Genomic DNA, 18786 nt, shown 5'->3' with positions numbered 1-18786 from the left:
TCTTCCAGCTCACAAGAGATTATACTAAAAGTTCTTTTATTTCTACCAAAATAAATGCCTAAATTTTACCATAGTAAATATTTAATTGCCTACTGTTTATTTTTGGAACGATATGCTTTTTTGGAGCAATGAAGATTTTATTTGTCTGTGTTTCATTCATAATTCATCGTAGATCAGGAAGTATTTGCTTTGGGATGAAACTTTATGTTTACATATTTCTAAAACCATTCCTTTATTGGACATTTTTTTAGCTTGTCTGTCTGCCATATTGAAAATATAATGAGTTGAACTAGATCTGCTATTTTCACCACTTTTGTGAGACACTTTTGTATAAAGTAGGGCATTAATTCATTAAAAAATTGATTAAAGTTCTATAAATTAAAGTTTTCTGTCCAACAGCAATGATGAACTGCACGGCAGCAGTCTATACCCAGCTACTGTAGTATCTAGGATAGAACAGTCAATCTGGTAAAGAATGTGGTTGGTATTCGAAATCGTAAAGGTTAAACTTTTTTGCAATATACAACTGACTGAAACTAAACTAAAAACTTTTTAATTTTCAGTCGACTGAAAATGACTAAACTATTACATATTGTAATAACTAAAACGAGACTAAGAGTAATAATAGTTTTCATCCTGAAGACTAAGACTAAATCTAAGATGGCTGTCAGAAGGGAGCCAATTTGGTGAAGTTAAAGCGTCCATCTTTAAACAGTGGTAGTGTCAACTTGAGTAGAGGTTTTTATAGTTCCCAAATTCAGAGACAAATGCTGAAGTCAAGTAATGTTATGAGATGAGCCCAGGCTTCTAAGCGTGTGTCGAGTAATGGAGGAGGCGTTTTCCCCGAAGCGCGTGTCGAGGTGTGATTCATTTAGGTGAGGGGCCAAAATCAATTACAAACGAAGCCTATCTACCATGATACCAGGTGAGTGCTTAAGGAAGTGGTTCAGACTGTACGAGAACTTCGACAGGCAGCCTCACTACTCAGTGAAGATGTGGGAGTTTTTAGCAAAGCCTCTGTCAGTTGGATATAGTTTGGATAGATTGTAAGAATACATAAAAAAATAATCTAGTTGGCTAAAACTATTTTAGACAGATTAAACAATGTAATGATCAAAATCTGAGCAACCCACTGGTTACAGTTGTGACATTAGTTTTAAGTACTATTGCTTTCTGGTTGTTAGTGGCGTCAGCTGTCAGACATTGATTTCCACTTCTGAGGTTGTTGGTTCAAAACCTACCTAGACTTTTGAAAGTTGCAATAACACTTAACAAACATTTTGGCTAATGTGACTTATTTGTATTGGTTTGCCCTAGTACAAGTATAGATTGGGTAAAAACACTTCCAAATTAGATTGGTTGGTTTAGCCAAAAGATTGGTTGAACACATAACCTCCATCCCAATTAAAACCAAAAATTGTGAAAAAACTCTTATGTCTGAATAAAATGACAAACACATTTCATTTTGCTCATCATTGCCCGGTTTGCACAAACACATTTACGGTCTGCTTGAGCTTATTTAACTAAAATGGCAGAAAAACTGTGAGTCTTAAATTATTTTTCTCTTCCAAGACATCTTACACTCAAAAACAAACTTACAAAAAAATGTTGTATACACACCAATCATTAACAATTTCAAAAGAAATTAAATTGGGAAAAATTAGAAAAACAAAAAAAATCACAGATTATATTACTAACTGTAGTTATGCACTCCACCAGTAGGTGGAGACATGTTCACCTGAAACTTCATGAACTGTGGTGATTGTTGAAGCAATTTGGCAAAACGGTTCAATGCCTCATGTGGCTTCATCTCACCATCACCACAGCAAAGAGTAACTGCAGAGGAGCAGTATAAATGCCAAACAGAATAATGAATGGGGTAAGCAACAGATAGGGAGCATGTGAGGACAGAAGAATCTAGAAGGGAGCTAGGTGAAGGAAAGTGACACTAGGTTGAAAATATAACTAGAAAAGAACTAAAATGAAACTAAATGGAAATGAAAATAATGACTTAGAAACCATAGAATTTGCAGTGCTATGTTATTATAATAAACAAATATACTACATCTGACCTCAATGTCTGTAGTTTGCAGAGGGGAGACTGGAGAAACCCAGTGAGATGCTTCATTTTAGGGTCCAGTTTGTTTTGGCTCAGGTCGAGTTCTGTCAGAAGGGATGGATTTGACTTCAGAGCTGAGCCCAGAGACATACAGCTGATCTCTGACAACATGCAGTAATCCAATCTGAATAAAGAATAAAAGACTTTAGCTTAGTTTAACAGGACACAATTAAATATGAACAAATAAATCATTAAAAAGAATTTGACTAAATGTAAAAGTCTCAAACTCGATATACTGATGTCTACTGTAATATCTGATCCAGTGAAAAAAATGACTGAAAGAGTTAAACCAAGCAGAACGATAACATGTTCTGATGACATTTGGAGGTCCAAATCAAGGTGTGTTTATTAGTTTCTTCCAGTAGAAATCGTGTTGGACATTGGACAATGTTGGACATACTGGCCACTTTTTCACAAATTAAACAAAAAAACAAAACCAATTTTGAATGAAAGAGCAGTGGTGCAACACGAACCAGAACAGCACCAGCAGCATCAACTGCTAGAACAAATACAAATTTTAAAAAGTTCACAGGAAAAATCTTCAAACTCATCCTAGCATTGATTTGGGTTCAGTTCATCACCTGCCGACTGATTGAAGGAAGGATGAGGAATTTGATATAATTGTGTTTCTATAAAGGAAAGTGTACCTGGACCCTCAGCCCCGGATTGCAGAACATGCTACTAAACTGTCATACTCCATGTTTATAACAGTAAAATATTTGACAGTTAAAGCTATGTTTGATCCTATAAGGGTAAATAAAAAAAAAATGCCTTAAAATATTTTCATGAACATTAAAAACTGACGTTTTTATATCTTAACATGGAGCCTCTTACTCATGTTGGGAAGAGGGCTGAAAGGTTATGATTAAATGGGCTTTCGGTTCAAATTGACATTCTGCCTCTTTTTCCCTGGTCCTCATTTAAAACAAATCAAATAAAAATCAATAATCAAGGATAGACTGATATGAATGACTCAAGACAGTGATCTGTTTTTCAGCTCTTTCCCACAGCCCGACCTCTGACCCATCCATACGGTGTACCCACATTTCGGAGGCAGGGAAACTGGTGAGCCAGATGGTAAGGTGGGTAATTTAAGCCAGATTGCATCATAATTTCTCTAAAATGTTCAGTTTTAGTTCAGATTAAGCTTTAATGGTAGATGGACTTTATGGGATCAGAACCTTCAGTGTTATCTATGCTGGCTCTGCTGATCCAGGTTGGTGGCACTAAAATACCACAGACCTTGCAGACTAGAAGCTTTTATCCTGCTGGGTTGCTGCTTAATTTTTCACCTCACATAACCTGCATATATTTTGCACTTTCAACCCCTCTGGTTGAGCTTCTACAAACCAGCCAGGGTTTAATCATCTGGAAGCTGTTGCCAAAAATTGTTTTTGGAAAGAAATGTGTGTTAAAGAACTGAACTTCTACTGATTAACTCTTTTTGAACATGGGAGCTATATTTCTATATGTCTGTTTTGAACAATGTTTTCACTGTAGTTCAGTGGAAATACTGGTTGTCATTTTATCTTAATTCTATAAATATATACCAGTTCCAAAATGTTAAACCTTCAGTCTCTGTCTTCCTTCTAAAATTTTTAACCCACTCCTCTGATCAACCAGCCTATTGATCCTTTACTAGCTCACTGATTTACCTTCACATTGAGATTATCAATCTAATGTTATTACATTAAACAATATACTATATCTAACCTCAATGTCTGTAGTTTGCAGAGGGGAGACTGGAGAAACCCACAGAGATCCTTCATTCCAGATTCCAGGTCAGCTTCTCTCAGATCCAGTTCTGTCAGATGGGATGGTTTTGACTTCAGAGCTGAGCCCAAAGAAGCACAGCTGACGTTCTTCAATCTGAATCAAGAAAAAAACTGAATTCAACAAGATGCAGATTAACACTGAAATATGAACAAATAAATCATCAAGATGTAGAGAATGACCGAATATAAAAGTACAAGGAACACGATATACTGATGTCTAATATTTGATCCAGTAAAACTGATTAAAACACTGAAACCAGACACAACCAGAACATGTTCTAAAGACATGTGAAGGTTCTGATCAAACTGTGTTTCTAAGTCTCCTCTGGGAAAATTCTGTGATGGACAAAGTTGGAACACAATCCGGAACCAGAACAACACCAGCAGCATCAACCGCTAGAGGAAATAGAAGCTAGTTTTACTGCACTTTTCCCCTCCCCACCCCTGAGGAGAGTTTTCAGAATTATGATTAACAAAGTCCCCTGTAACCTATCGGTGATCATCTATACACCATGTGACACCAGGGGTTCAGTCACTTCTCATCTTCTCACACGCATGTTTTTGTGAGTGATTCTAAAGACATTTGTATCCATTTGTCTTTCTGCTCTTCAGTCAGTTTGCTGCTGGAAGCCTTGTGATGGTCGGAACTGAACGTGTGCTTGGCCTACAGGGGCTATGCAGGCTACAGATTAATCATTTACACCAACAAATGTCCTCTCACTGCAGAAATTGAAATGTAAGTGATTCTTTCTTCAAATAAGTGCATTTTTCCTTTTGTTGAGGAGGTAAGTGAGACAGTTTGCCAATGGAACAAAAAAATTACATTTAAAATAAGAAAAAAAAAAAAACAATTGCATTGTCTTATTTGAAGTGCATATTGTCTAATTGTCTTATTTTAAGAGTAAAATTTCTGGGGACAGTCCCCGTTTTGGACTACCTCTCCCCGGAAATCTCCGTAATTTTTCTGTTTTATGAATGAGGGGGAAACTGTTGTGAGTTGACAGCTATTACGGTAGAAAGAGCATAAATCCTGACAACACGTCGGACAGTCGCAGACCTCAAGCAGAAGTGTGCAGACTTCTGGAGGTGGACGGTTGATGAGGAGGGAATGAGCAGCTGAGATCTCGTGAGAGCTGTGTGCGTAAGCAAAATGGCGACATACAGGTAATTCAAAAACAAATCCACTCAGGTAAGTAAGCCAATTATTGTAAATTTGTTAGGAATCCACTTTGTGTTTGAGTGTTTTTTCTCCCTCCACCACCAGGTGGTGCCCTGTCCTCGTTGGCCCTCCTGCACACCTGCGGCTCATTGGATCATTACTGAGGAGTATTTGAGCAGTGGGCTGTCACTGCCTCGACGCCAAAGTGCTTTGCCAGTTTTGGAAAGCCTTCCTGTGTAACTGGATGCCTGGCCTTCTCCCCCTGGAAGGATTAAGTTCACACTGAGCAGGGGAAAACATCCACTTGTGCCGTTTAAGTCCCTTTTGGAAATCCAAGTGACAGTCCACTCCATTGCTCGTCAGGGTCCAACAAATGTCTACCTGTCTGCTCTCCAACGAGTTCCCTCTTCTCTGGAAAAACCCACACCTACTGGATTCAAGGATTAACAAGAACCCCCTCAAACGTGAGTCCCGCTCCCACAGTAAGTCAAGACTCAGTCAATTTTCCTTCGGTCCCTAAACTGATCACTGTGATGTCCCCTCCAGACTTTCCAGTTCCGGTTCACCAGTTCACTGAGTTCCAGATCCAACTCCTGTACTGTTTCCTCAATAAACCTGTTTAACTTTTCCCCTGGTTCTCTGAGTGGTTCTCTGCATGTGGGTCAGATCTCTTAAAACAATCATGACAAAATTAAACAAGGTAGGTTTAAACTTTAACAATTTTCCCGTATTTCCGAGGGAACAAACTGGAAGACGAGACCTTGACGAGCCTGAAGAGCTACCAAGTGTTTTGACAACATCGTAATGGGGAAGCCGAGGAATTCCACGTCCACAAACACACCTTCTACCAAATGATGTCGATCTAGTTCAACCTGTGCTGCTTCTACCTTTACTTTGTCTCCAGACAGGAGCTACAGCGACGTCCTGGAATCCATCGACAAAAAGCTATCCAGCTTGGACGCCCGCCTCGCCCTGGTAGAAGTCTTGCATAAGGTGTTTCAAGCTCTGAGAGAGTTGCTGGAATACAGCCAAACGCAGCTAGCCTCCGTTACCGCCGAGAATGAAGCGCTGAGGGGGGAAGTCAACAAACTCACCGAGGGGATGATCCAGCTGTCCGGCGAAAATAAGGAGATTCAGGAATAAATTTTGGACATTCAGTCACGGAGCACGAGAGACAATCTCGTCTTCGCAGGAATCGCGGAGCAGCAGGGGAAGGATCCTGAGGTGACAATCCGTAAGTTCCTCCAGCAGAAAGAAAAAATCCCGCTGAACCAGGTAAAAAACATCACCATCCATTGCGTTCGCCGGCTCGGAGGTAAGAAGCCTGATAAAACCCGTCCTAGACCAATCGTAGCTAAGTTGGAGCATTACAAACAAAAAGAGCAGATCAGGATTCAGGACAGAGAGCTGAGAGGAAAAGATTTCGGCGTCAATGACCAGTTTCCAAAGGAAATATTAGATCGTCGGCGAATCTTATTCCCAATCAGGAAGAAATATATTAGTGGATATCAGTCAGAGCTACAATAGCAGCTGACATACTTTAAATTAATGGTCAGTTATTCAGGGATCAGAAGATCACTCCTTGGCTTTATTAGATGCACAACAGGTGGATTTAAAGCACGTGACACTTGATACAAGTGTAAAGAACCGATCACAGTGATAAATGAAATATATGCACAGCGCAAGAGCGTGTTGGCATGGTATGGCTGTTAGTCACAGCTGGGTACAAGAAGCATGGGCTGGGGCTCTTTTTCTTTCACCTTTTCTTACGCATTACATTTTCTTAATTCTCTGTCTTCATTTATCTTATTCGTCTGCTTCTTCGCTGTGGTCAACATAATTACAAGCACACGGTTTGATGCTACCTGGGTCTAGGTATAACTATTTATTTAGAGGCATGTTCTTTTCATCTTCTCACTCACACCTATGGTGAATGTAAGGTTTGTGACATGGAATGTGCATGGAGCTGGCACCAGAGAGAAACAGCTTAAGATTTTTAACCTGTTTTTAAGATTAAATGCAGATGTTGTCTTATTGCAAGAAACCCATAAATCAGCGACAACTGTAAGTGATCCTAACTCCCCTGCATTCACTGATGTATTTGCAATCCACAAAAACATCAGTTTTACTTTATTAGACAAAATTATTTATCCTGAAGGGATAACCAAAATGTTAGGAATCCAGTCTGTGTGTTTTTTCTCCCTCCACCACCAGGTGGCGCCCTGTTCTCATTGGTCCTCCCACACACCTTAAGCGTTCTAGTTCAACCTGTGTGACTTCTTAAGCGGTGGACTGTCACTACCTCGACACCAGAGTGTTTGCCGGTTTTGGGTACTCTCGCCAAGCTGAGTTTTTTGTTTCTCTGAGTCTAACGCTGTTTTTGTCTTGTGCCTTTCGGCAGGAAGTCATCCTGCACACTGGATGTTTGGCCTTTTCCCCCTGGAAGGATTGTTTGAGTTTCACACTGAGCAGGGGATGAATCTCCTAACCCTAAATTATCAGAGAGTCAAAGAGTGACCCTGGACTCACCGCTGGCAAAATTCCAGGTAATATGAATTCTGCCACCATTAGTCTCCTGCTTAAGCCAGGCAAAGATCCTATGTTTCCGACCAGCTATCGTCCCATATCCTTAATTAATATAAAATCCTACATATTGTCTTTAGATGCAGAAAAAGCATTTGATAGAATAAACTGGAACTTTTTATTCCTGTATAAATTGGATAAAACATCTTCCAGCTTTTGTCTCCAGAGGGGCACCAGACAGGGATGCCCGCTCTATCCCTCACTTTTTGCCATTTTCATTGAACCTCTAGCTGCTACAATCAGACAAACTAATGTGGTTAAAGGTATAAAAGGCATTAAAATAGAGCACAAATTAGTCTTTATCCAGATGATGTATTACTTTATCTCCAGCACTCAAACACTTGCCTCTCTCAAGTGATTAGTTTACTAGAATCTTTCTCAAAAGTCTCAGATTACTCTATAAATTGGTCTAAATCTATAATACTACCAATTAATTGCTCTCTACAGAATCCCTCAGGTCTACAATTGCAATCAGGAAATATCAAATATTTGGGAATTACTCTGTCATCTGAATTAGCTGAGTTACCAAAACTCAACCACATCCCTCTTTTAAGAAAGATAGAAGAGGACCTAGAAAGATATGAAGGACAAACCCTCTCGTATCAGCTTAAAGACACTAAAGAAAACTAAAGACAGAGGGGGACTAGATTTACCTAACTTCCAACACTACTACTTAGCAAATAGATTACAATACATCTCTAAATGGATAAAACATAATCCCTTAGATGAGCCCTGGATAGACACAGAACAGGAAATATGCAGTAATATAATTTCAGAGTTGCCGTTTGTTAGCTCTAATATCAAGCGGATATTCCATATATTACATATCTGGATCATGTATTTGAAGGTACAGAGTTTATCACATTTGTTAGATTAAATTTGCAATATGGCATTAACAAAAATAAATTCTTGGAATATGAACAAATTAAATCTAAATTTAGAAACAAATTTAAGCATATTGATGGAGGTTTACAAATTCTAACTAATATATCAGAGTTCCTAGAGTTAAACCCCCCAAAACTACTGTCTAAGTTATACAGGACACTGACTAAACTGGATGATCCAATATCTCTTCCTATTACTAAATGGGAGGAGGATTTATCAGTCAGCTTTGAACAAAACATCTGGGATCAGATAAGTCTAAGAACTTTTAACATGACTAGAAACCCCAATTTACAATTACTACAATACAAAATCCTCCACAGAGTGCACTATACAGGTCAAAGATTATTCAAGATGGGTTTTGCATCTAATATCTGTCCACAGTGCACAGGCTTGCGGTGCTCTCGGGGGGGTTCTGTGGTGGCATATATATATATATATATATATATATATATAAACAGTTATATAAACATATGACTGTACATTCACAGTTCTAATGCCATCAACTTCAAAAGTGGATCTTGGTTTATAAGAGGTTGGGTACCCCTGCCCTAAACTGTGAAAAGGCTTTCAAAAATGTTTTTCCTTCCTCTTTAGGCATTGTAGATTTGTTTAGTTGAGTTTCACTAATTTTTAGTCAAGAGTTTTTTACTGAAATATGTTTGACTTGGAGCTGAATTATTTTTTTTAATTAACTCTCATATTTTGAAAATAAATTGTGGTGAAGTATGTTCAGAATCATCTATTTGACCATGATTTAAGCTAGATTCACTGTTTCATTTGTTGTTCTAACACACAACTATTAGGGAGTGTGTCCACAAACAATATATGACAGTCCGAATAATATTTGATTAAATAAGATATTTGCCACCACTACTGGAGTGGGCAATAGACATATTAAAGTATCACAACAGGTATATAAGGCTCGGGTGTGAGACATTTAACCATACATGGTTGGGGAAGGCCTCTGGGGCCTCCAGCCTGACTTATTTTTGCTCCTTTTAAGCATTTCCCGTTGTCCGATTGAGATCACACTAGTTACGCTTCTTCTCTGGGCCACTCTGAGCACAACACAATGAGCAGCGAACAGCTAGCATGTGCCTTACCATAAGCTCCCCTAGCAGCCACCCAAAGGGCTGTGTTTTACAGCGTTTGTAGTTGTCATAAATCTGATGTTCCACAATAAATATAATATGAAGCATCAGAATGATTTATCATTAACATGAACAAACTGAAATCTGTCAGATTTAAACCACTTTGGTGCTGTACCTTTATTTCCTATGTAATATTCAAGTCTTTCTAAAATTATATGATCAACTGGATCAAATGCAGCACTGAGATCTAACAGGGCAAGTACAGATACAAGTTAATTATTTAAGGCCATAAGAATATCATTAGTGACTTTCACCAGAGCTGTTTCAGTGCTATGATGAGCTCTAAAGCCAGACTGAAACTCTTCAAAAAAATCATGATATTGGAAGTGATCACACACTTGTTTGGCAACTACTTTCCCAAGAATTTTAGATCATAAAGGAAGATTGTATATATATATATATATATATATATATATATATATATTGAGGTTCCTGGGTTGTCGATTGGGTGGCGTGTGTTGGCACCACCTGTCTTCTGGAGGGGAGGTGGACTGTGCCGGACACCCCCTTTTGGTACTCCCAGTTTTAATGACACCTGAGAGCAACACGCAACAACACCACATTCGTAGGGAAGATCGGGGTCCTCTTACACCCCTGTTCTCCGACTGCCACCCGGAGTCTGGGGTCTGGAGGAACTGTGAGCTACCTGGTCCTTGGTCTTGGCGGGCGGCTGCTGCAGGGCCTGGGTGGCCTGCCGGTGCAGGGGAACTTCTGCTCTCCCCAAAGGAGGGCGGAGGGGGGGCAAGTAGCAAATTGAGGGGAGGAAGTGGCTGGGTGAATTATTTAGGGGGGGTTGGGGAGCTCTGGTTGGGTGGCCTGCATGGGGCATGTGGGCCCCGATCCCGGGGGGGGACGTAATCAGGAATGACATTGGGTTAGTGTGGTGGTGTCACCGCTCCCCTCCCCCCCATCCAGATTTTAGGTTCACTTATTGGGTCATCCAATGATCCCGTGACCGACCATCGGTGCCGCTGGGTCCTCGGTCCTGGGATTATTGGATATGGGTGTTTCTGTGTTTCGTTTATTTGATGTGTTTTTCTTTTCTTTTTAGACAGTGATTTTTGTTGATATCGTTATTTCATTACATATATTCGTTACTTAAGATCAGTTAACTGATTCCTAATTTTTTTACACAGTCAAAAATATTTTAAGGTTTAAACTACTGGAAAATAAAGTTCAATATTTAAAACATGTGGAACAGGAAAAATATTTATTTACAAATTAAAAAGTCTGAAAAATTGTATTCTGACATTTGGACAGAAGCTGTTTTTAAATAAATTATATCAGATTAAAATGATGAATTAAAAGAAGTATTTAAATATCAGTGAATGATTTGGTTTGAATAAACAACAGAAAACTCACCTCAGTGTCTTCACTTTGCAGATTGAACTCTCCAATATCTCACACAGATGCTTCATTCCAGATTCTCCAAAGAAGAAATCTCCTGAGATCTTCTCTATTTCAACTTCAGTCAGGTGATGGTTGGACTTTAGAGCTGAGGCCACAGCTTCACATTCAGCCTTAGTGAGTTCACAGCCACCAAGTCTGTGATTAGAAGAGAAATAAAATCAGTTCTAATGGCCTATGTTGTCAGATATGACTAATAATCATCAGTTTACTGAAGCCTAACTTGGTTTATGCTTATCCAAATTACGTCATTTTGGGCTTGCACAGCTCTCTGGATGGCATCCACGGGAACAGAATTACCGCAAAGCAAACGTGGGTAAAGTTGTAACTACACGGACAGATCGGTGTGGAAAACATGGCTAGCAAGCAGCATCTCCTGCTGGCAGGGCCGATGGAAGTCATTTTGAACAGGGGGTATGTTAAAAAATGTTGGGGTTTTTTTGGACAAAAGGCCTATGAGCCTATTTCAAACAAACAAATAAACATACACACACACACACAAACAAAGACGTCCAGGAGGCATCCTAACCAGATGCCTGAGCCACCTCAACTGGCTCCTCTCGATGTGGAGGAGCAGCGGCTCTACTCTGAGTCCTCCCCGGATGACTGAGCTCCTCCCCCTATCTCTAAGGGAGAGCCCAGACACACTATAGAGAAAACTCATTACAGCCGCTTGTATCCGGGACCTTGTTCATTCGGTAACCATAGATGAGGGTAGGAACGTAGATCGACCGGTAAATCGAGAGCTTTGCTTTTTGGCTCAGGTCTCTCTTCACCACAACAGACCGGTACAGCGCACGCTTCACAGCAGACGGCGCACTAATCCGCCTATCCATCTCCCGCTCCATCTTCCGTTCATTTGTAAACAAGATCCCAAGATACTTAAACCCCTCCACTAGGGGCAGTACATCCTCCCCAACCGGGAGAAGGCACTCTATCCTTTTCCGGCTCAAGACCATGGTCTCTGATTTGGAGGCACTGATCCTCATCCTGGCCGCTTCACACTCGGCTCCAGTGAGAGCTGTAGGTCACGCCCTGATGAAGCCAGTAGAACCACATCATCTGGGAATAACAGAGACGCAATCCTAAGGCCACCAAAACAGATCCCCTCAACACCTTGGTTGAGCCTAGAAATTCTGTCTTTATATTACTTTGTATTTAAAATACAATAAATAAACATAAATAAATGGATTGAGATGCACAACTTTATTGTCATATACCCTTCAGTGCATGCAATCAGGGTCGGTAAAAACAGACATTATCGATTCTCAGGTGAATATCTGCGCCATTAATTAAACTTCACAATAACACTATCAGCTGGCAGGAACAAGAGTCACTGTGTTTATGTCACACGTGACTCTATTAGCTCGATAATTCTTTTACGCAAACCCCAAAGGAAATAATTTTATCATTATACTATTTAAATGTTATTTAACAGTTCTCCATATCATTACACAGAGAACATGAGATCAAAATAACACTAAAATACTATGGTTACATTAAAATGCACAAATAGATATGAAAGTGCTCGGCGGGACCATGCCCTTGCTTTGAGCTACAGGCAGGGTGCCCTGGTTACACGCTTGGTTGAGTTGTGGGTGCTGGGGCTGCCATCAGAGGAGGGCGGACAGTCTCCTCACTCTGGCTGCTCTCTGTTATCATGTCTCTAGTGTTCTTCTTCACTGGTGGTGGTTTTCCAAAAAAAATCTGAAATGCGTTTCTGTGCCATATTTCCTCCTCGTTTCTGTCATTAGACTTTTTAGATTTACTAGTCTTCTGCCTCAGGCAGGATACCTCTTTTCTCTGTGACCACCATCTTGCTTAATATTACCATGGAAACATTAACTTTTATGAACTTGTGTTGATTAGACCTAAAAATAATTAAATTAAAATCCAAATACATGTAATAGTAAAATAAAAAAGTTTAAATACTCTGCACTCATTTATAAACTGTGATAAGTATTTTTAGTAAAAAATTTTTTATCTCCCTCTTGCCACTAGGGGGTGCTGCAGGATCCTAAGCACCCCTACTTCCAGTGGCCATGCCTGCTGGTGAGAGTTTGCAAATGTACACATCTAAAGATCTTGTGATTTAGCTCATAAATACAGTGGAATCTGCTTATACTGGTCATGGATATAGTAATAAACCGCTTATATTGATCAAAAGGCTTGGGACAGAATCATTTCTATACAAATACTGCTTAAATAATACATTTATAGTAATCAAGAAATCCGCTTATGGTGTTCATTTTTGGCCATTTTATGAATTTAAACATATGCAAAAATAATTAATAAGTGGATCGAAAGTGATTACAGCACTCTGGTGTCAGAGCCCGTGACGGATGAGGACATCATTGCGGAGGTACAAGAGCGCTTTGGTGCGGGTACCAGTGCTGCGTGCAGCGAGGAGGAGGAAGATGAAGAAGAGACTTTTCTCTTCCACAGCTGAGATAAGGAATGCAGTTTGAATTTTAAAGACTGGTCTCCTGCATTTTGGCTTCAAAAACTTTGACCTCTTACATCATTTTGAAAAAGAAGTGAACTCAGTGTTGGACAACACTGATCCAGGGAACCATGGATAAATATGTGAAGTGATTTCTTAATGTGGCGCAGCAGATCCACAGCACAAAATAGAGGTAGGCTCGATGCACATAATAAGTTACGTAGGCTGCCAGAGTTATGTCTGCGCACAGCACAGTATACTGTAATTAAACTTACATGGTACTGTAATAAAATTCAGTAAATGCAGAAGCTATCAGTTTCATGTTTCTCATTGAAAAAGCATACGAATGGCATTTAGATGATATGCTGCATAAAAAATAAGTAAATTAATGGTAAATTCAGTTTTAGTAATCAACTGCTTATAGTGTTCAAATTGGCTCTGGACCAACGTGACCACTATAAGCAGATTCCACTGTATCACAACCATCAACAGATTGTGGAAAAACTCCTGGGGAAAAACGTCAGTCTCTCTTAAACGGCATGAACAGGCTTTGAAAATGTTGCACACAGCTGTGTTTTCTACTTCCTCCTGGTGTGTGGTGTTGTCAGCTTGCTGTTTGTGCTGAACATGCCCCCTTCCAGTCCTACAGCTTCTGCTGTAGGACTGGAAGGGAGAAGGATGCAGGGAGTAGAAGGATGAAGAAAATCTAAACTGCTAGAATGAAGATATGTAAGTAGGAAAGATGAGTTGAGATGAATTGAGGATGAATGGATTACATACGGAGAAAGCCTAAAAGTCGGGAATATCCTGCCTTTGATAATATTATTGTTAATGTATATTGTGTTCACCAAATCTACAACATAAGGTGGCATCCCTTTTCCTTGTTGTTGCATTTCTTCATAATGGTTTAGACGAGATATTTTCATGTCATTGTCATGATCTTGGTGCTGATGACAGGTCTGCTTACTCATTTCATTCACCTGCCCTGCTGTGCCCAATTTTGATTGCTGTTCATCTTATCCACGTGCTTCAGCCTCTATTTAACCTGATTTCACCCAGTCATCAGGGCCAGATTATTCAAGCCTTTGGTGAGAGTTCTGTAGCGTACCTGTGTTTTCAGATTGCCTGATTCTGACCTGTTTAGCCTCTGGACCTCTGAGCCTGCCTGTTACCATTCTGATATGTTTGCCTGACCTGTGTGCGGACTCCTGCTGGATTCTGCCAGTGTACTAAACCTGGAAGTGATTTCTGATACCGTCCTGGATTTCCCTTCTGTAACTCGGACTTCTGATCTTCTGGCCCAGACTCCTGAGCACGTCTTCAATATCAGCCTTATCTTTGCTTTTGGATTATCCTGCCTTCATTTGTCTGCTGGGTTCTGATCTTCTGTCTGTCCTCCAAACCTCTGGGACATCAGCGTCTGGGACTCTCTGGGCGGCGACCCGCCGCACCTTGTTGGCAGCTGACTGGCTGGAACCAACGTCATCCTCTAGGCACCGACAGAAATTTAAGACCAGGTTAGTGACTCACATGTTCGTCATCATCCTCCGCCTGACAGACATGGTCACTAACCTGTGTTCTGCTTCTGCAGAGGTTCCTGACTGAGACATTGTTGCCATTTTCTACAGTACTGGTATGTCTAAAATAAACATATAGTTAATCCTTACTGTCTCTCTGCCTTGAATATTGCCTCCTCTTCTTCTGAGCTTGACAATCATGCAATGGATAGCTTTGTGACCGGACTTATACTATGTTTTTTATTCTGCTGATCTAATTACTTAGATTTTACCAGGTGGTCAAGTGAAGCCTATTAAGGCAGATGCACTTTCTTAATAACTCTTTAGTTTAAAGAAGGAGTGTGGCTCGTAATATCACTTTTTTGTGAATATACCAATTTGGGAACTTTAAATAGTATACAGATCCATCTTTTTCATTTTGTTATTTGAAATGACTTTGCGGTCCAGCATCCACTCTTAAACTTCTCAGGATGTGTGTAGTTTTTCACCTTTTGTTGAATTAAAAAAAACTAATTTCCATGGCAACAGCAGCAATGCAGGGATTGATCTGATTGCTCAAAATTTCTATTAAAGCTAAGCAGTAATTTTATAAAAGCAAAATAGAATAAAAAGGTGAATTCTGGGCAAACAGCTCAATGAGGGAACATGGTCTCTGGCTGATTGGATCTTAAGATAAAACACATATTTTCTTAATTCTCAAGGTTTTCTCTCCATTTCAATGCAAGCAGAGCTGTCCCAAACGAGCTGAACATTTAGATGCTTGAATGGTTGAAAAGGTTCAAAAGATGAAAGAAGGAGATAGTGAGCAAAAATATCCAGAAGCAACTAGAACAATGAGGGAGAACCAGAAGGAAAATATATCTGAATCAGCATCACCCAATGAAAACATCTGGACTCACCGAGCCTTTTTGCAGTCCCTCACAGCTGGAACCAGCCTAAGTCTTCCATTCTCTGACGTGTTGATCTTCATCAGGTCGAACTCATCCAGAACCTCCTCTGACATCTGCAGCATGTAGGCCAGAGCTGAGCACTGGGTCTCTGAGAGGTACTTCTCTGATTTCAGGAGCTGTTGGATTTCCTGATAAACTGAGGGGTCCTTCATCTCCTGACGACAGTGGAAGATGTTGATGCTTCTATCAGGAGAAATATCTTCATCAGTTTTCACCTCCTTCAGATTGTTTATGACTCTCTGGGTGGTTCCTGGACTGGTCTCCATCTGACCCAGCAGGCCTCCTAAGAGGCTCTGGTTGGACTCCACCAAGAGGCCATGAAGGAAGCGAAGAAACATGTCCAGATGGCCATTTTTACTGCTGAGAGATTTCTCCATGACTTTCTTCATGAAGTCCTCTAGTGATGTTTCTCTGCATTCTTCTCCCAGGAAGTTCTCCACCACCTCTGTGTTCCTGCTGGTGAAGCAGTGGAGCATGTAGACTGCAGCCAGAAACTCCTGGAAGCTCAGATGAACAAAGCAGTAGACTGAGATGTCGTCCATCCCTCTCTCCTCTTTAAAGATCTCAGTAAACACTCCTGAGAACCATGAAGCATCTTGGAAGCTGATGCCACACTTTTCCAGGTCTTGTTTATAGAAGATCAGGTTTCCTTCCAGCAGCTGCTCAAAGGCCAGTTTTCCCAGAGAATGAACCATCTTGATATTCTCTGGAGTCCATGGGGACTTTCTCTTCTGTTCTTCATACTTAAACATTTCTCGTTTGATATGAAGCATCAGGAAGCGGATGTACATCCCAGTCAGGGTCTTTGGCAGCTCTCCTCCTTCTCTGGTCTCCAATAAACCCTCCACAACATGAGCAGTGATCCAGCAGAAGACGGGAATGTGACACATGATGAAGAGACTTTTTAATCTTTTAATGTGGGAGATAATCCTGCATCCTTCATCTCTGAACCTCTTCCTGAAGTACTCCTCCTTCTGTGGGTCGGTGAAGCCTCTGACCTCTGTCACCATGTCAATGAACTCATCTGGGATCTTATTGGCTGCTGCAGGTCGTGTGGTTATCCAGAGGAGAGCCTTAGGAAGCAGTTTCCCGCTGATGAGGTTAGTCAGCAGAACATCCACTGAGGTGGACTCTGTAACATCAGTCAAGATCTTATTGTTGTTGAGAGAAAGTCGACTCTCATCCAGACCATCTAAGATGAACAGAACCTGGAAGTCTTCAAAGCTGTGGATCCCTGCATCTCTGATTGGCTTAAAGTGTTTATGAATCAGTCCCACCAAGCTTAACTCTGTTTTCAGAACATTAAGCTCTCTAAAGGTGAATGGAAATATGAACTGGATGTTCTGGTTTGTTCTTCCTTTAGCCCAATCTAGAGTGAACTTCTGTGTTAAAACTGTTTTCCCTATGCCAGCCACTCCCATCGTCATCACGGTTCTGATCTGATCCCTTCCTCTAGGTGGTTTGAAGATGTCTTCTGGTCTGATTGTTGTTCCTGCTCTGTTTTGTTTCCAGGATGCTGCTTCAATCCTTCTGACCTCATGTTCATCATTCACCTCTCTGGTCTTCCCCTCTGTGATGAAGAGCTCTGTGTAGATCTCATAGAGAAAGGTTTTCTTTCCAGCTTTAGCTACGCCTTCACAGATACATTCAAACTTCTTCTTCAGAAATACTTTGAGGTAACGTTGATATTGACCATCAACACCTGTATGAAGAACGAAAGAAAAAAGAGGAAACATTTCAGCCAAACAAAGGATTAAAACTATTTCTGATATTAATTCATTCAATATTCACACAAAACTAACAGTTTTCATAACAAGGTACCTAAGTAAGGATATCATTGGTTCAACCAGGAGCTTTGTGTACAAGGAGTGTAGAACTTTCATAGAGAAATTCCCACCAGGAAGAAATCCTTAAGTTTGCCAAAAATATTAACTGATGACTGAAACTTTATTGATCTCACATTGGAAAAATCTACCTCTGCATTTAACCCATCTAATTGGGGAGCAGGGAGCTGCCATCAAGGGGCACCCAGGCAGCAGTGTGTGTTTAAGGGTCTTATTCAGGAACCCAGAGTGGCAAGCTGTGGGTGTGGGGCTCAAACTCTAAGCCCTAACCACTACACCACCACTCCAAACTACATGCCCAAAAATCTCCTTTATCCAGAGACTGGCTCTCCCTCTCTTGTGTGTGGGACGGGCAGCTGGGGCTGGGAGTGGTGGGAGGGGACTGAGGGCATCCTAGAAGTATAGAAAGTATAGAAACTGATGTACTTTCTATAGTTCAAGTGAGGACGCAGGCAGCAGCGTCTGGATCAGCTGTCTGATCTACTTTCTATAGTTCAAGTGAGGACGCAGGCAGCAGTATCTGGATCAGCTGTCTAATCTACTTTCTATAGTTCTAGTGAGGACGCAGGCAGCAGCGTCTGGATCAGCTATCTGATCTACTTTCTATAGTTCTAGTGAGGACACAGGGGGCAGCATCTGGATCAGCTGCAGCTGTCTGATCTACTTTCTATAGTTCTAGTGAGGACGCAGGCAGCAGTATCTGGATCAGCTGTCTAATCTACTTTCTATAGTTCTAGTGAGGACGCAGGCAGCAGCATCTGGATCAGCTGTCTGATCTACTTTCTATAGTTCTAGTGAGGACGCAGGCAGCAGTATCTGGATCAGCTGTCTGATCTACTTTCTATAGTTCTAGTGAGGACGCAGGCAGCAGCATCTGGATCAGCTGTCTGATCTACTTTCTATAGTTCTAGTGAGGACGCAGGCAGCAGCATCTGGATCAGCTGTCTGATCTA

The 18786-nt window shown here is 40.8% G+C and overlaps 1 protein-coding gene across 2 annotated transcripts in view; it reads right to left on the bottom strand.

Annotated features, from left to right (window-relative positions):
- Positions 1–18786, bottom strand: part of LOC107105027 (NACHT, LRR and PYD domains-containing protein 12-like) — a 29358-nt gene that overhangs the window by 2022 nt on the left and 8550 nt on the right. For both annotated transcript variants that reach the window (XM_015405144.1, XM_015405143.1), the window contains exons 6-9: positions 15939–17691; positions 11035–11217; positions 3833–3988; positions 2073–2243 (exon numbers count right to left, since the gene is read on the bottom strand). In XM_015405144.1, the coding sequence (XP_015260630.1) occupies positions 2073–2243; positions 3833–3988; positions 11035–11217; positions 15939–17691 (2263 nt within the window). The remainder of the gene's footprint in view (positions 1–2072; positions 2244–3832; positions 3989–11034; positions 11218–15938; positions 17692–18786) is intronic.

Source organism: Cyprinodon variegatus, unplaced genomic scaffold (genome assembly GCF_000732505.1).
Source record: "Cyprinodon variegatus isolate N-32 unplaced genomic scaffold, C_variegatus-1.0 Scaffold2012, whole genome shotgun sequence".
In the NCBI taxonomy this organism is placed as follows: Eukaryota; Metazoa; Chordata; class Actinopteri; order Cyprinodontiformes; family Cyprinodontidae; genus Cyprinodon; species Cyprinodon variegatus.
This window is presented reverse-complemented; position numbering and strand designations above follow the sequence as displayed.